The following is a 17,202-nucleotide window of genomic DNA, read 5'->3' as shown; positions in this document are numbered from 1 at the left end:
ATCATCATAAACAAGGGCATGACAAATCGAATAATAAAAATAGAAACAAACCGATTTGACTCCCTGCCTCCGCCTACGTCGCGTCATTTCACTTTCTGCGTAAAATACATTACCGTAAACATTTACACTTAAACGTTATACATGAATGATTTGTCTGAAAATGTTTTCTACATTGTGTTGCGCTCATAAAGATCTTTGGGCGTTTTTACCCTTTCCGTTTTCCCATGAATGCCACTGCTAAAACCTACACCCGATACTGTACTGTTTTCTTATAAGTACAGTACCGACACTCTATTGACCCAATACAATAGCTGAATGAAAGGACAGTTATAAGGAAAAAGGTTCCGTTCCTTAACGGCCAGCACTGTTTAACTTCCTCAGTTAAATACAGTTCCGTAAATTGCATTTTTTTCACGTTTTCAATTCAAGGGGATGCCGTTCAATCACCACGTGAGATCGTCCTTCTCATTGTCAACAGACTTTTTTCAAAGCATATATTTTCCATAAAACTCACTGCACAAACCTTTTCAGACTGAATGTTGTTTTCTGTTCAATAAACCAAAATATGGTCAGGGAACAAAATCAGGTAATGGATCCAATACAATAGCTTTATGGAAGACAAGTATACATTAAAATAATCGTCATTTGATTGACGTCGCCCAGTCCATTTCATCACCCCAGAACTCAGCGTCAGAAATCGCAGATCGCAAAACGGAAGTCGAGTGAAGCCCGAATGTCAGGATTAGGTTACAGCGCCGTCTTTTGGTCAAATTACACACTACGTTTCCATCGCGGTGCCTTTTTTTTACAGAGGTCTCCATCAGATAGATCCGAATGGAAATTCACATTCTACCTCTCATTGCGAGGAGCTGCTGTCGGCCACAACTTGAGAAAAGCCGCTCACACGCAAACTGATCGGCCAAACCGTCACTCGCTTAGCCGTGCGCCTCGTTAAAGCGAACAACCGACGTTGTTGTTGTTATAACCGATGTTATTGTTCGTCATTATATTCACATAATCACAAGTTGTGGGAGGCGTTTTGGGGAGGGCTGGAAACCTTGTGTGGCATTTCATTCTCTGTCTCTCTTACTTCTGGAAAACAAACGCCGCACAGCGGTTGCCGCAAAAAAAGGAAACTAGCAGTGCGGCACCCAATCGGATCAGCGACAGTCAATATGGGGCAAATCACAGGTGTGAGGGCGTCCAAATCTTTTCCCAACAGCCCTGCACTTGTACACTAACGCAAATACAAGCGCAACCACGGTGCTCAAAGAGCACCACTCTGACAGTACTATAATCCGTGAGAAACCGTTTGCCTTTTCTACTTGTAGACAATAGAACCTCCACAGTCCACACCGACCCGCCCTCGTCCGCAATTCCCCTCCTGACCACTAGATGGCACCTTGTTGTCGGGGTTTTCAAGTTTGATGTGTCTCACGATGCTATTGTAGAAACCTGCCGGGCCGGCTGGAAACTAGCATTTATGCTAAGTCCGGCGAATTTACACGGTTTATTCTTGTGTTGATTGATGTGCGCTGTCCCAACGAAATAAATAAGCAAATACAGGAATAAATAGATGGAAATAAAACGTTGCGATGTCGAAAGAGAGGACGCGGAGCTCACCGACAGACTTCAACGTGAGTTCATTCGACAATGGCGACACCATGGAGACACAGACCGAGAATTTACATGATGATAAACATTTCGATCTTTATTTGTCATTACATTCGTTTTGTGAACTTCATGTAAGACAACGTGATTTGTACCGACTGCCTGAATATGTGTGCTATTATCTCCCCGCACAAAGTTATTTACTTTGAAAACAAGGTATTCCTTTATTCCTATCAATTCCGGAAATTATGAAGGAGGTAAGCTGGTGATCAAAAAATGTGTTTGCTTTCAGGTCGGAACTGGGACTATCCGAATTCCCGCCTTTCTTGATTGCTTCATCATCATCATCATCATCATCATCATCATCAATGAGTGGAAGACTCGCGAGATTTGTCGCCCCCACGCGCGATGATTTGGTCCACCTACCCCGCTGAACTTTTTGGTGGGCTGGCCAAGAGGCGGTGGTTGGAATGGAGGCAAGCGACAAGAGCGGAAACGGAGGAGGGCTTAACTTGCCGAGAGGAGGAGGGATGTGGGCGGCTGGTGGACGTACGAGAGTACCGCTAAAGGAAAATATTATTCCGTCGTTGCGGCTCCTCCGAGCGCTAAGGCGTCCTTTCATCCCCAGCAGCAACGGCGCTGTCTCCACGGCTCGGCGATCGAGGTAAGTCGCCCCCACCCCACCCAACCTCCCGTCTAGTTGCCCTCTTGAAAGCGTGAAAGTCAAGTGAGCTGAAGTTGTGAACAAGAAAAAAAGTTGGCCCAAATCAGCTTCTCCTTTTCTCGAGCGACGAAAGCTTGCATTTTTACTTTGATGGAAAGTGCTCGAGTGTGAGTGGATCAAGTGACTCATTTTCAATCGGATTTCGCTTCATTTGATTTCGTTTGTCTGTCGTGTAACATCATCGAAGGAGTAAAATTGTACAGTCGAAGTGTAATGGAACACATCTGTATGGGGCTGAGTTGAAAATGAAGAGGAGAAGTGCTTGGATTTGCGATGAGCTGTGCTGAAAAAGCATCTTTTTGAGGTTGCCCATGACAGGAAAAATGAAAAGGTGTTCGCAAGCTAAGTAGCCAATGAAGCCAGCGGCAGAAGAAACGCACTAAAGGGTCAAGCGTCGACAGATGCTTGTTCTCGATGTTACATAACACCTCGGAATTGCCGGCCAACAGATCTACTTTGTGAGACTCAAAATTGTCATCCTTGCTACTGCGATTGGAAGCATAAATTGGCCGGCTCGTTTTCACCAAGCTCGCCGAGCAACCAGAAGCCGGAAGCAATCAGCACTGACCCAATGAGTCGAGAAACTGGCGGAATAGTTGTTGCGAACGTGTGCTAGCCCGCCGACGAAGCAATCGAAACTTAAGATCCTCGGTGGAAGTCAATGTTTGGAAAATGTTGCTGGTGATTCCGATCCCAAATCACGCAGCGTATGGTCGGCGTCTGGCAAAGAAAGCTTTGTGAAGGTCGGCCATTTGATCTCCAATCGATCCGACGGTTCATTCGTTGGCAGAGGTCAATTCAAAGGTCGGGGGTTTCATCAGGTAAAATGAGAAGAGGCCCGAGGTGTCGGGTGAATTATTCAGAGCTCGATTGTTCAGCGCTCGCTCCCGACGCTCCGGCCGGGTGTTGCCATTGTCGCATGGACCTCGGTCAAAAAGTGCAAAGGCGCCTTTCGGCCCGTCCGGTCCGGCGAAGGCCAACTTTGATTTGACTTCAACCGTAAATGCAGTTAAGATTCTTCAGTTGATGCAACAACGAGCAAAAACGCGTCTTTGATGTGTCCGAAGACCCGTCCGAACAGAATGTATGAAGAACAACAGTGGTACGGGTACACCGGAAAAGCGCAAACCGAAGCACCAACCAAGTCCGAAAGGCGGCAACAAGGATCCGAGCCGCAAACGGGACGGGACCGCAAGGAAGCCACGTGGAATTTGAAGAAAAACGCAATGGTGACATTCCGTTTGCGGAAGGGTCCAAACTGGATCCATTCGGCAACGGAGAAAGCAACCTGTCGCGGGCCCAAAGGCCAAGGCGACGCGCTTGAACTCTTCCGTGGCGGACGTGGACGGGAGCAGGTGCCACGATTCGCAGGCTCCCTCGTTGATATTCTTAGCCGGCGCCTTTGATAAAAGCGGCAGCCCGTGAGAAAGCGTCAGCCCGGGAAGATGCCGGAGCATTCCGCCAAAGCCAAGCAAACCGGGACCCCCTTTCCCCCTTTTACTGGAAGCCAAAAGGTTGTGCCTCGTGCCCCCCCTTCTCGTTGCGTTCGCTACGAGACACAACAGAGGAAATCCAGCCGCTGCCTTATCTGGCGCAGCCGACCATTGTTTCGTGGAAGAATGCGACGGGGCACGCTCACTTATTTGGGAGGACTGATCAAGGGCGGGGGCAGGGGGGTGAGGAGGTGGCCTGAGGCTCACATTGACAAGTTCGTCCAAGCAGGATTTCGGGATTTCTTTGTCCAAAATGTCTTCTTGTGAGCACAGCTTTGTTGGCCATCTTGACGGGAGCCTCCCATCGACGGCGCCCACCTTCACCTTTTTTCACCAACCTTGCAGCCCATGTCAAAAACAAAAACCCAAAAAGGAAGCAACCTCGCCCACCCGTCTTCCAATTCGAGTCACTCAAGACTGAAACGTCTCGCCGCTTTGCTCGCCATTTATTGTCCCACGCCAGGGTTTGGATCAAAACCTGACGGGAGGCGTGTCCAACCATCATTTGCCAGCCGCGTCGACGCGGTAAGCCCTGGAAAGTCCCCCCGCCCGCCTCGACCATACTGTGGCAGGTTTCAAAGGCTTCTTCCTGTCAGACAGCCTTGCGTCACCGTGGAAAAGAAACTGGGCCGGCGCCGAGTTCACTGAGTGAACAGCGGACCGTTTGTCTTGGCCGCATGTGTTGCGTTTCAAGGACCCCCAAGGCAGCGGCCGCCCTGCCGCGTGTCATCTAACGTGTGTGCCGAGTTCCCATCCAAAAAAGAGGGTTTGCGAGTCATCGTTGCGTTTTTACAACCATAATTTGGACACCTAAACGCAGCACGAGGTTTCTGCGCAGACTTTTTCTGCGTGTGCGAGTACCTTGGCAAAAAGCAAAGCGAGACGCCGAGCTGTCTGCGTGCCTCAGCGCTCCAGATTCTCTTTTGGCTTTGTTTGACTTCCGTCATCATGAACCTGATTTATGATCCTATAAAACTAACATTGCCCAGCGCAATAATGTTGCGCATCCGTCGCGGCCGCGTCGTCCGGGTAGGCGGAGTCCTCCATCTGCGGGCCCCGCTCATGCCGCGTGCAAATCTGATCAAACTCCACCCTAGGATGGGAAACGCAAAGCCAGATGAAAACCGCAAGAAGCGACGTGCGGGATTGGAACTTCCTTCTTGCTCCTTAACGGTTTCTTTATGACGCTCCGTGCGGACGTGTTTGCTCAGCGCGTTGCCGTGCGCTCGTTTTCGACAACGTCAAAAAACCACAAGAACAAGAGTAAAAAAGAACATGAGTGATTGTGTGTCAGCGATGCTATCAAGCGAGGAAATGCCAAAGAGAGCAATGCGGCAGTTCCCGGCAATGTCGTGACAGGAAATCTAAATATGCCTGGGGGGGGGGGGGTGAGCACAGGTCCGCAGATACCAGTTACATTTTGTTCACTTTGGAAGGCAAGAAGACGGAAAGGAGCGGGGCCGCGAGCAAAATCTCATGGCGGCAATATAAGCGTAGATCGGGACACGGAGGATAAAGAATATACGCCTGCAATTTAGTCAGCCGTCAGCATGCGTCTTGAGGCAGATTTGATGGCATCGGGACGCACGTTCACGTCGGCGCCTCTCCACAGACGACGCCGACGAAGATGATGAACAGATAGCAAAGAAGTGAAGATGTCGTCCTTTGGCCTCCATTGTGCCAGGAAGAAAGAGCCAGGTAAGCTTGACGAGACTTTCATTTGCACAGCAACACGTTTTGGGGTTTGAATAAGGATGACGTTGTTGGTGATGCTTCTCTTTGATGTCAGAGCTGGAGAGGAAGCTGAGGGCCAACGACCGCCAATACAACCTCTCCTTCAAATATGCCGTGAGTGCCGATCGCTACGTTCCGACGCAAAGATGCAAGTGCCCGTTTGCTTTTTGGCCTCGTTTGTGTGCCTTTTGTTGGCGGTCCAGTCCTGCAGCTGATCACAACCACCTGGACTCACTGGTTCAACATTTGCCAAATGCTTCCACGCACACACAAAACTCTTTGTGCCGAAGAAATAAACGCAGCAACTCAAAAGTCCTCCGCCGCATATAAAACAACAAAAAAAAAGTCCACGGCACGCCCGTTTCTGTATCGTGACAACCTTCCACATGACGTACGCGTCATCTCGGCACGCGACCACTTTTCTCGCCTTTTATTTGTGTTAAGAGCCAAATTGCGCAATCAAAGCGCCTCCACCAAGTCGAGGAAGTCGCACGCAGCGGCCGGCCTTCCGCTTCATTTCGGGGTTAGTTTTGATTTTGTTGCCGTCGTTGTTGTTTTCACGTATGAGGAATTTGTGGCGCGCAAGCTACAATAGAATCCATGCTGATTTCGATCGCGCTCTCACAACAGCGGCAGCTGTAACAAAGCGCTTCCGCAAAACGGTGAACATCAAGTCAAATCGAGCTAAAGTGTCCTAAAGTGCGCTCGACCACAAGCTTCCTTGTTGTGTGTGCACCTGCAGCATTGCCGAAATAAATGCATTTAAAATGAACCCCGAAAGCTCATCTTTTAGAAACAGAAGATGGAGCTTCAGTTTTGTTTTGATTGCCTCTGATCGGCTCACCGTGCGCTTTCTTCTCCCCCGCAGACCAATGCCATCAAGACCTCCAAGTACAACTTTTTCACCTTCCTACCTCTCAACCTCTTTGAGCAGTTCCAGAGGATCGCGAATGCCTACTTTCTCTTCCTGCTGGTGCTCCAGGTACGCCGGGAGCGCCAATCCCGAAACGCGCTCCTCGCCCCTCGGCACCCAATTAGACGCGCCGGTTGCGGAAACCGTTAGCCGCTAAGTGATTTGACTTGCGTTTTGAGCGTCTCTGCGGCCCAAAAAGGTTGCCATCTGCTTCTGTATAACACGCACGCGTTTAAGGGCTCCAGCGCCTTTGCTCGCATTAGCGTTTGTCCGCTTTAGAGCGCCTCGTGGTTGCCCGTCAGTGATTATACGCTACACAGAGAAAGGGAGGTGAGAATTTCAACTTGTTCAACTCCACAGTTGTTGGGCTTCTGACTAGCGCGACCGCTTTAGAGCGCCTCCCTGTGGTGGCATGCCAAAATAAATAAATAAGGGGGGGTTGTTAAGAGCTCTTCTTTGTGGGCGGTCACATTTCGTTTCACTTTTGAGGCGTTTTATCTGCGCCGGTTTTCTCCATCAGGTGATTCCCGAGATCTCGTCGCTGTCCTGGTTCACCACCGTGGTGCCCCTGGCGCTGGTGCTGTCCGTCACCGCTGCCAAGGACGCTACCGATGACATCGTAAGCGCCTCGGCCACCTTCAGCCGCCTCCTTGCGCCTCTTTAGCCTTCCAAGGAAACCGTATTTGAGGTCTGAGCTTTGTCTTGGGGGTGCACGGCTAAAGCGGTAGAGCACTCGCTGAGCGCGGAAGGGAGCTTTTCGTTTTTTTTTTTTTTCCCCCTCAATTCTTTTTGTTTACATCAACGAGAGGTAGCGGAATTGATGGCGTCTGCTCCAGCAGACCGCATATTGCCTGCTGAGAAGTAGATACATTTGGTTCGGGGCTTCACTTTGTATGCCTTGATTTTTTTTTTTTTTAATCGAACACAGATTTCTCTCACTACATTGCCGTTCACCCATTCGCGGATTTGCTGTATCGCTGAATCTCCCCCCCATGCAATTTTTCATGCTGTTTTTTATTTATATACAGGTTTTTGTGTCCTAATTGACTTCCTGTATTTTTTCCCAATGTAATTCTGCACGCTGTTTTTTACAGCGTACAAAATGAAGTTTGCTCGCGGCAGATGTGTGGGCGCTGACTGAACTCCCACGATTCTGCCAATTGCGTCACCCCCCCCCCCCCCGTATTTCGCAAGCAACTGCTCGTTTCCCTTTTTTTTGTGTGACGAGCTAATATGTCACGCTGTTGGAGGAAGTCAACTGCTTCCCTAGCGAGATGCCCTTGTGACCTTTTATTCTTAAACCCGAAATAGGCCGACGTCGCAGCTTAAACGTGATCTCGGGTTCACCGACAATCGGGGCTCGAGGCGCTCGAATGCGCAAGGGGCCGGTAAATCATCAGACTTTTTAATCAGCGTTTTATTTGCTTCTAGAATCGCCACCGGAGTGACAATCACGTCAACAACAGAAAAGTCCAAGTCCTCATCGATGGAAAGCAAGTATTTCTTTTTCCCCGTTTTATCGGCGACCAGGTCAGTCGGATTCTAGAAAATGACGGCCCTGCCGTGCCCGAGGCCACCGAGGGGCTCTCGTGTATTTTGAGCGGGCGGGGCTTGACCTCGCTTCTAAATGAACGGCGCCGCTTCCTCATCGCACACAGAAGATGTGGAGCGCTTAGTCTGACGCTTCGACGAGCTCGCACCACGTCGCTCGTTCGGCGAGCCCGCGATCGTTGAGCCGTCCGGCCGAGTTCCGGCAGGAAACGCTTCCCGTTGGCAATCGGACGCCCATATTTGGCCATTTGTCCGGCCCTCAATGCTAACGTCCCGTTTCCGCCTACCAGACTGCGCAGCGAGAAGTGGATGGACGTGCAGGTGGGAGACATCATCAAGCTGGAAAACAACCAGTTTGTCACGGTGAGGCTGCCAGGCGCGCTTTGCACGCTTTGCACGCGTGCGACTACTTTCCAAATGTGCTGGGACTGTGTGAAATGCGACGGCGGTCTGGAGAAAGCAAAAATTTTAGCTAGCCCAGCTCACTATTTATTGATGTTTTTCCTTCTTCTCAGGCCGACCTTCTCCTGCTGTCCAGCAGTGAACCGCTCAACCTAGTCTACATTGAGACGGCAGAGCTGGACGGGTAAGCCCCACCGCCCGGTCTCGGTCTCGGTCTCGGTCTTGGTCCCGCTCCACGACCCAGCGCCCTCATTTTGGCCAAACTTTTCCTCTCCTCCTCCTAAGTGAGACCAACCTGAAGGTACGCCAGGCCCTGCCGGCGACGGGGGACCTCGGCGACGACGTCAGCAAGTTGGCGGGCTTTAACGGTAGGAGGAAAAAATAAAACCCGAACAAACCCTTAACGACATTCGAATTCGGCTCAAGCCAGCCCCCCCTCTGACCCTGCGCCTGTGTCACGAAGGCGAAGTCCTCTGCGAGGCTCCCAACAATCGGCTGGACCGCTTCGCGGGGACGCTGGCCTACGCGGGGCAGAAGTACGCCCTGGACAACGAAAAGATCCTGTTGCGAGGCTGCACCCTGAGGAACACCGAGTGGTGCTTCGGACTGGTGCTCTTTGGAGGTGGGACGCGCGCGCGCTACTTGTCGGAAGGAACGTCGCGTCGTCATCTGAGCTCTTTGATTTGGACTCCAGGTCCCGAAACCAAGCTGATGCAGAACTGCGGCAAAAGCACTTTCAAAAGGACCAGCGTGGACCGGCTGATGAACGTCCTCGTTCTCTGCGTGAGCACCTTGTGCCCCCCCCCACCCCTCGTCCCCCGCACAGTTTGCAGCCCCGCCCTGAATGTCCCCCTTTGCAGATCTTTGGCTTCTTGGCGCTCATGTGTAGCATCCTGGCCATGGGCAACTACTGCTGGGAGCTGGGCGAGGGCTCGGCGTTCACCCTCTTCCTGCCCAGGCAGAACGGCCACCGCGCCGCCTTCTCCTCCTTTCTCACTTTCTGGTCCTACGTCATCATCCTCAACACGGTGGTGCCCATTTCGCTCTATGTCAGGTGAGGCCACGGTAGTATCCCGTCTTCTATTTTTTTTTTTTATAGGTGGAGCTGTGGGGGGGTTGTGTGGTTTCTGCCTTCTTTCATTTTTTGGCCTATTCTCGCGTTGAGTTTTGAATGTGATTGGTCGGCCCTTTTCCAGCGTGGAGTTCATCCGCCTGGGCAACAGCTTCTACATCGACTGGGACCGCGACATGTACCACTCCCGCAGCGACACCCCCGCCCAGGCGCGCACCACCACGCTGAACGAGGAGCTGGGCCAAATCAAGTACGTGTTCAGCGACAAGACGGGCACGCTGACGCAAAACATCATGACCTTCAACAAGTGCTCCATCAACGGCAAGACGTACGGTGAGGAAAGCGGGCCCGGGGGGAAGGAAGGAAGGCCTCCGCTCGGGCGCCCAACGTGAGCGCTGCTCTTTGTTCACAGGCGATGTTTTGGACCGCACGGGCCAGAGACTGGAGGTGAACGCGGTGAGTCTTGGAAGCTCATTCAAATTGTTGCTCACGTTCGTATCTTTTCAGCCATGGCGTAGCTTTGCCCATTATTGTCTGAAATTCCCCCCCATCTCCCCCTTTGATTCCTGGATTTGAAAACAATCAAGGTGGGGGAGGGGAAGGCTTTCGAATAGCAGTCGGTGCACAAAATTGAGGCAATATGAGCTTGAGGCAATATCGCACCCGGAGAAAAGCCACTCGGGCACGGGGAGAACGTGCAAACTCCACACAGGAAGGCCAACAAAAGCAAACGCACGACCTCCGCACCGTGAGCTTGACGTGCTCCTGCCGATTGATTGCTCAATAAATCGTAAAAAGGACAGACGGACATGCGGACCGTGCAGTCGGTTCCATTTGTGCGTGTGTGTTTGACCAAATTTGGAAATCAAAGCTTTGCTCCTGACAGTGCCAAGCCAGAATTCTTTTTATTTAGTACAAGATGCCTTTTTTTTTTTTTTTTATGACACCCGCATTCTGTGCGAGCAGCACACGGAGACGGTGGATTTCTCCTTCAACCCGCTGGCGGACCCCCGCTTCACCTTCCACGATCACGCCCTGGTGGAGGCCGTTAAGCTGGAGATCCCCGAGGTGCACGCCTTCTTCCGACTGCTCACCCTCTGCCACACCGTCATGGCGGAGGAGAAGAAAGAAGGTGAGGCCGCCGGAGCCGGCGCCGGCTTTCCCGCGCCCTTTTGACCCCGCGGGCCTTGTCGGCAGGCCAGCTCTCGTACCAGGCCCAATCGCCCGATGAGGGCGCCCTGGTCACGGCCGCCAGGAACTTTGGCTTTGTCTTCCGCTCGCGGACGCCCGACAGCGTCTCCGTTGTGGAAATGGGCCGGCAGCGCACTTACCGACTCTTGGCCATCCTGGATTTCAACAATGTCCGCAAGAGGATGTCCGTCATCGGTAAACGACTTCAGTACGAGACCGCCGGCGCTCGGCGTTTGCGCTTGCCGTTCCGGGCTGGCAACAAATGCACGTTTCCGATAGCTCGCCGAGACCGTACGAGATCTTTTGCGGAAGCTAGATGGAGGCGGCGGAAGGCCGTACTTGGGCCGCTTTGACACAAGCACCATGCGATTGAATCCCTGCTCTGCATTCAATCGAAAAAATGTAAAAAAGGACGGAATGTCAAAAGGTCACCCGAGGAAGGCAGCCATGTGCTCCTTTTCCTCGGGTGGCAAAAAGTATTCACACTCTGCTCTCTTTTTTATCGTCCTTTTTTTTAACTTTACGACGTCGTTTGCAGAGAAGTCATCACGTAAGGATAGAAAGCACACGTTTTGAAATGTGGCCGTCTGAGCAAGGGACTCCCGAAAAATCTCCTTGAGAAGCGGCTCTTACTGGGCTGTCTCCTTGCCATTGAAACCAGTTCGCAGTCCCGAGGGGAAGCTGTCGCTGTACTGCAAGGGAGCCGACACCATCATCTACGAGAGGCTTCACCGCTCCTGCGGCAAACTGATGGACGTCACCACGGAGCACCTCAACGTCAGAGCGCTCGCCGCCTCTCGGGCTCGGGGCGCGCGCCGAAGTCGCCTGACGCGTGCGGCTTGCCTCCGCAGGAGTTTGCGGGGGAAGGCCTGCGGACCCTGGCGCTGGCCTACAAAGACCTGGACGAGGACTTTTTCCTGGGCTGGCAACGGCGCCACCACGAGGCCAGCGTGGCGCCGCACCATCGCGAGGCCAAACTGGAGCAGCTGTACGAGGAGATCGAGAGCGACCTGCTGGTAGGCCGCCGCCTCGCCTGGCGTGAACGCCGCCGCCCGCTAAGCCGTTGCGCCCGCCCGCTTAGCTGCTGGGGGCCACGGCCATAGAAGACAAGCTGCAGGACGGAGTGCCGCAGACCATCGAGCAGCTGTCCAAAGCCGACATCAAAATCTGGGTTCTCACAGGCGACAAGCAAGGTACCCGCTTCCAAACAAATAGCCGGCGCCGGGCAAAAACGGCCATTTTTGGCCTGATGGCTTTTGACGGGAAATTCTCATGTGAATTTTTTTTTCTTTCATTTCGATGCATTCCTACTTCACTTTTTTTTTTTAACCCCTTTTATGATGATTGATCTGGATGAAAAAGACATATTTTACCAAAGGCTTTTGCCTTTGATGTGAGTTTTCCGATCCAGATAAGGATCCCTCGTCGACGCATTTGTTTGCTTATTTCACCTTTTTGAATCGTATTTTGCGATTTTCGGTATTTCTACTTGCCTTCATTGTTTGCCATTCCTATGCATTGATTTGTGTATTTGCTTTATGCAGGTGGGTTCTTTTTTCAATGGTTGTTGCCATTTGGATGCGTTTGGAATGAATAGCGAGATGGCGCTCCGACGGATGGATCAAATATTGTTGATGTTGCAGAAACGGCGGAAAACATCGGCTACTCGTGCAACCTGCTGAGCGAGGAGATGAACGACGTCTTTGTCATTGGCGGCAACTCGCCGGAGGACGTCAGGCGGGAGCTCAGGTAGCTAGCGCAGAGTTGCCACGATATGGATTTGATTTTTTTTGTTTTTTTTACGAGTTATATTCTTTGATGTATGGCAGGAACGCCCGCGAATGCATGAAACCCGGTGCCGCCGAGGATTGTGCATTTTTGCCGGCGACGACTCTGGGCAAAAGTGCGCGAGCCATCGCGGATGAAGCGGTGAACGGCGACTTTGGCCTCGTCATCAATGGACACAGTCTGGTACACCCCTTCACCTTTTGCACTTTTTTTTTTTTTTTCGAATTGGCAAGTTGCTCATCTTCTTGCACGGGTGTCAAACTCGAGGCCCCAGGGGGCAGACCTGACCCGCCACATCATCCCATGTGGCCCGCCCAAGCAAATGATGTGCAGCAAACATCATCTTTCTTGCTAAATAGCAACAACGAGAGGCTTGAGCTCTTCCATCCATGATATGATTTTTTTTTTTTTTTTTTTTTGGTGGCAGGCACACGCGCTGGACGGCAGCATGGAGCGGGACTTCCTGCGCACGGCGTGCATGTGCAAGGCGGTGATCTGCTGCCGCGTCACGCCGCTGCAGAAGGCGCAGGTGGTGCAGCTGGTCAAGACGTACAAGCGCGCCGTCACGCTGGCCATCGGCGACGGCGCCAACGACGTCAGTATGATCAAAGGTGAGGCCAGCTTGAGCCAACGGGTTTGGATGGCTGCCTTTGCCCTTCTCATTTGAGCGCGGCGCGTTTGCCGTGTGCTGGGTAAAAGTGGGAGTAACTCACCCCCCCACCGCCTCCCCCCCTCCCCAGTGGCACACATCGGCGTGGGCATCTCGGGCCAGGAGGGCACGCAGGCGGTTCTGTCCAGCGACTACTCCTTCGCGCAGTTCCGCTTCCTGCAGCGCCTCCTGCTGGTGCACGGCCGCTGGTCCTACCTGCGCATGTGCAAGTTTCTTCGCTACTTCTTCTACAAGAACTTCACCTTTACCTTTGTCCACTTCTGGTACGCCTTCTTCTGCGGCTTCTCGGCACAGGTGAGACTCGAGGGATGCCGGCTCCTTTCACTCTGGGAGCTCGTCACCCATTCGGCCCTCGGAATTGGGTTGAGATGATTGCTATTGTGATTATTATTCATTCGAATCATCCATTTTTTTTTTTACTAATTTCAGGTTTTTTCTGTGTCTTTTCTCTTCAAATGTTATTTTTGGTGTCATTTTGATTTAAGGTTTGAGATCAGCTTTAATTGAATGTTTCTGTTAATGACCTTTTTATACTTGGAATTTGAATCTACCTTCAAATAATGATTTTGAATTGACGGCAGGCTTGAATCTCGCTAAAGTGAATGTCTCAACATTTGTAATTCATGAATTTTGGTTTTGTTTTGCTTTTCTCTGTGGCTTGTTCATCTGTGTTATTCTTGGAAGTTGAGAGGTGGCTTTCCCCTTGCAGACGGTGTACGACGAGTTGTTCATCACGCTGTACAATCTGGTGTACACGGCGTTACCCGTGCTGGGAATGAGCCTCTTCGATCAGGTGAGCGAGCTCCCGTCGCCCGCCTTCATCTGAAAGCGGGGCGACGTCCGCAATTTGCCAGAATGCATTTCAATGGGCTTTGCGGGGCCGAAAGGACGTGAACGACGCGTGGAGCTTCCAGCACCCTCGGCTGTACGTGCCGGGCCAGCTCAACCTATATTTCAGCAAGATGGCCTTCTTCAAGTGCGCCTTGCACAGCTGCTACAGCTCCCTGGTGCTCTTCTTCATCCCGTACGCCGCCGTGGCTCAGGCGGCCCGCGCCGACGGCCGGGATCTGGCCGACCACCAGTCCTTCGCCGTGCTCACGCAGACCTGCCTGCTCTTCGCCGTCACCCTCCAGGTAGCGTCCCCGACTTTTGTGCAGGTGACGGTCCTCGTGACCTTTGCGACGCTTGTGTGCAGCTGGGCTTGGAGATGTCCTACTGGACGGCGGTCAACGGCCTCTTTGTGGTGGGCAGCCTGCTCATGTACTTTGTCGTCACCTTCACCATGTACAGCAACGGCCTGTTCCTCGTGCTGCCCTCGGCCTTCCCCTTCATAGGTATGCCCAGAACGCAAAAACCTCAAATGATCTGACATGCATCTCACGCCGATGTGTCGAATGCAATGTTGACTGAGTAATTGCGAGGGAGGAGGAAGAAACGCTCACCCCTTCGGCCTAAGTCAACCAATAAGCAGACAGGAGGAAGGTCTTAGGGCGAATTTTCGGTGAAATTCTAAAACCATCATCCAATATTTCCCGCTAGTCAACGTGAACCCGGCATGTTGGTGTCCAATGTGTTCAGGCACGGCGAGGAACACGCTGAGTCAGCCCAACGTCTGGTTGACCATTGGCCTCACCTCCATTTTGTGCATCCTTCCCGTCGTCACCTATCGCTTCCTGTTGATCCTGCTCCGCCCCACCATCAATGACAAGGTAAAAACGCATCGACGCTTCACTGGATTTGACCGAGGACAAAGAGAAGGTGTAGCGTGGGATCGGTTGACCCCAAAACTGCCATGGCAAGCGGGTGCTTCCATTTGCCGCCAAGCTGAATTTAGGTCCGCTTATGCGTTTGCTTTGAAAAGGTGCCAAACGCGCTCGGCTTGTCCATCGTGACTAATCCGTTTTGGGCTTTTGTCAGCGTTTGGTTTGCGCGCCTGCTTGTTTTGCAAATACTGTCACGTTTGTTTTGAGTTTACGCAACACCACACTTTGGTCATTATTATTATTTTTGCTTTTAATCTTGCACTCAAGAAATACACAAGATTGGAAAATAAACCAACTAAAAGTAATATTAAAACTAAACTACGGTTCAACTACAATGAAGCATTTTTGTTGGGGGCGGATGAACACAGTAGCTCTGAAAACGAAATACATAACAAAACAAATACACAAGATTGACAAAATAACGCAACTAAAATGAACAAACTCACTCTGAAAACTAAGCAAAATGAAAACTACATTTATGAACAACAAAACAAGAAATGCACAAGATTGGGGGGGAAAAAGCTAAACTAAAATACAGCATGGATGGGGGGGGATACAAACAAGCTCGCTCTGAAAACGAATCAAAACTAACGATGATGAAGACACCGAAACTATTCTAAGCCTGGCGCAGAGACAACAGAGTAGAGGAAGAAGAAAGAGAAAGGCGAATCGGAAAATGTGCCAAAAGCCAAAGAAGGAAACGTTGTCATCACGTGACCGATTAGCACCCGAGCGGGGTGCAACCTTGCGACCCCCATTTCGACGGGGGCCGCCACGCAGCTTCAATGTTTTGTATGAAGGCGCGCGCCCCTCTTCCCAGGTCATGTTCAAGGCCCGGCAGGCCAAAGCGTCGCCTCCCCCGCTCCCACGCCGAACCAGAATCCGCCGCACCAGCTCCCGTCGTTCCGGCTACGCCTTCTCGCACGCGCAGGGCTACGGCGACCTGGTGACGTCGGGCCGCTTCCTGCGGCGTCCCGCCCAGCCCCGCCCCTCGGCTTTAGCCCACGCGGGGCGCGCCGCATCCGCCTTCAGCCCCCTGGGCCGCTCGGCCGGGTACAGCCCGACGGGGCGCGCCCAGTACGTCAAGGCCCGGGAGGTGGAGGTGACCTCGCTGCAAATGTACAGGACCGTTGGCGACGACGCTCGCGAGCCCCCGCGGTAAGACCCGAAGAGATAGAAGGAGTCTGCTTTGTTGTGGCAAAGGAAGCGGGAATGTGACAATCAGAAGAGGACCATGTGTCGGCAAGTTTACAAACTTTCGTTTTGTTTTTTAACTTTGGGAGTGCAAATGTTCATGGCAGGGCTGGTGAACCCACACTGTACACACACACGGACGAGAGAATTTTCGTCACCGATCTTTGTTGGTAAGCTCCGTCAATGGCTGACATGACTCCAAAATGCCCATGACAGATCCTCAAATGGCCGCATCAGACCAAAACGGCAGACTTCATCTTTTCGCACATATTTTTGGCGACTTTTTCATGGGACTATTCATGATTGGCATGCCTACTAAATCTAATTCAGGTTCTACAGCCCTGCTCATCACAGATGACAAACAAAGCCATGTTGCCTTAAAAGCATTTTGTACTTTTCGACATCTATTTTTGTACGTTTCAAGTGAAAAAGACCCACCAAAACTAAATGGAGGACTTTGTGGTTATGTGATTGTCATTTTTGTTTGGTTTTAGACATTTTACATCCTATCGTCGCCATGGCTCCTATCTCATCCGATGATTAATTGTTGAAATTCTTTTTTTTTTTTTTGGTCATCAGGAAAAAGGGCATTTTACCACGGGTAACTATCAGAGTTTCAGGACTTGTAGCTGAAGTGAACAACAAAATGTCTAAATATTATTTGAAAAAAATTAGACAATTACAAAAAGTAAATAATATTTCAAGAAAATGTGTAATTTTACCAAAAGGAAGACATTGTCATATGAGGCGGGGGGAAAAAAGGGAACTTCTGGTTCCTCAGCAGCGCCTCGTGTGGCTGCATCTATGTAGCGCACTGCTCCATTTTGCCTCCAATGCTCATAGAAATGATGAAGCGACACGACTTATCCCTTCACGTTTTGCCTGGAATATCAGCATGAAGGAACAATAAAAACACGCGTGTGCTTGGCTGCAACATATTCCTCACAGCTGTCTTGCGCAATCAAGTATGCGATAGTCATGAAATGGTGATTTTATACCACTTGTGTTTATCTGTGCCTATCATGACAATGTTTGATCATTTTATATGCATTATTGTGGACTATGAGGGATTTTTTCAAAAATATATTTTGTATGT

The 17,202-nt window shown here is 51.3% G+C and overlaps 1 protein-coding gene across 2 annotated transcripts; it reads left to right on the top strand.

Moving 5' to 3' along the window:
• The first annotated feature begins 2,054 nt into the window (after nucleotides 1–2,054).
• LOC127602840 (probable phospholipid-transporting ATPase IM) lies at nucleotides 2,055–16,857 on the top strand. Of its 2 annotated transcripts, XM_052069214.1 has the most exons (28): nucleotides 2,055–2,275; nucleotides 5,441–5,526; nucleotides 5,618–5,676; nucleotides 6,431–6,544; nucleotides 6,996–7,094; nucleotides 7,907–7,968; nucleotides 8,317–8,389; nucleotides 8,542–8,612; nucleotides 8,714–8,796; nucleotides 8,892–9,050; nucleotides 9,123–9,211; nucleotides 9,289–9,482; nucleotides 9,625–9,833; nucleotides 9,913–9,956; nucleotides 10,467–10,632; nucleotides 10,698–10,886; nucleotides 11,353–11,468; nucleotides 11,543–11,707; nucleotides 11,773–11,884; nucleotides 12,335–12,440; nucleotides 12,521–12,662; nucleotides 12,907–13,090; nucleotides 13,220–13,443; nucleotides 13,859–13,942; nucleotides 14,037–14,282; nucleotides 14,345–14,483; nucleotides 14,728–14,858; nucleotides 15,733–16,857. In XM_052069214.1, exons 2-28 carry the CDS (start codon nucleotides 5,484–5,486, stop codon nucleotides 16,072–16,074), a joined length of 3,645 nt encoding a protein of 1,214 aa, XP_051925174.1. In that variant the 5' UTR covers nucleotides 2,055–2,275; nucleotides 5,441–5,483; the 3' UTR covers nucleotides 16,075–16,857. The 2 variants fall into 2 exon arrangements, with proteins under 2 accessions (XP_051925174.1, XP_051925175.1); XM_052069215.1 differs by lacking the exons at nucleotides 12,907–13,090; nucleotides 13,220–13,443.
• Nucleotides 16,858–17,202: the final 345 nt, after the last annotated feature.

Source organism: Hippocampus zosterae, chromosome 6 (genome assembly GCF_025434085.1).
Source record: "Hippocampus zosterae strain Florida chromosome 6, ASM2543408v3, whole genome shotgun sequence".
Taxonomy (NCBI): Eukaryota; Metazoa; Chordata; class Actinopteri; order Syngnathiformes; family Syngnathidae; genus Hippocampus; species Hippocampus zosterae.
This window is presented reverse-complemented; position numbering and strand designations above follow the sequence as displayed.

What these genes read in the sequence shown, in the direction of transcription:
- LOC127602840 (XM_052069214.1), top strand. Translation starts at nt 5,484, where the DNA reads ATGTCGTCCTTTGGCCTCCATTGTGCCAGGAAGAAAGAGCCAG. An exon ending in CGACGTCAGTATGATCAAAG is followed by an intron (nt 13,091 to 13,219) that starts GTGAGGCCAGCT and finishes CCCCCTCCCCAG; the next exon opens with TGGCACACATCGGCGTGGGC. An exon ending in GAATGAGCCTCTTCGATCAG is followed by an intron (nt 13,943 to 14,036) that starts GTGAGCGAGCTC and finishes CGGGGCCGAAAG; the next exon opens with GACGTGAACGACGCGTGGAG.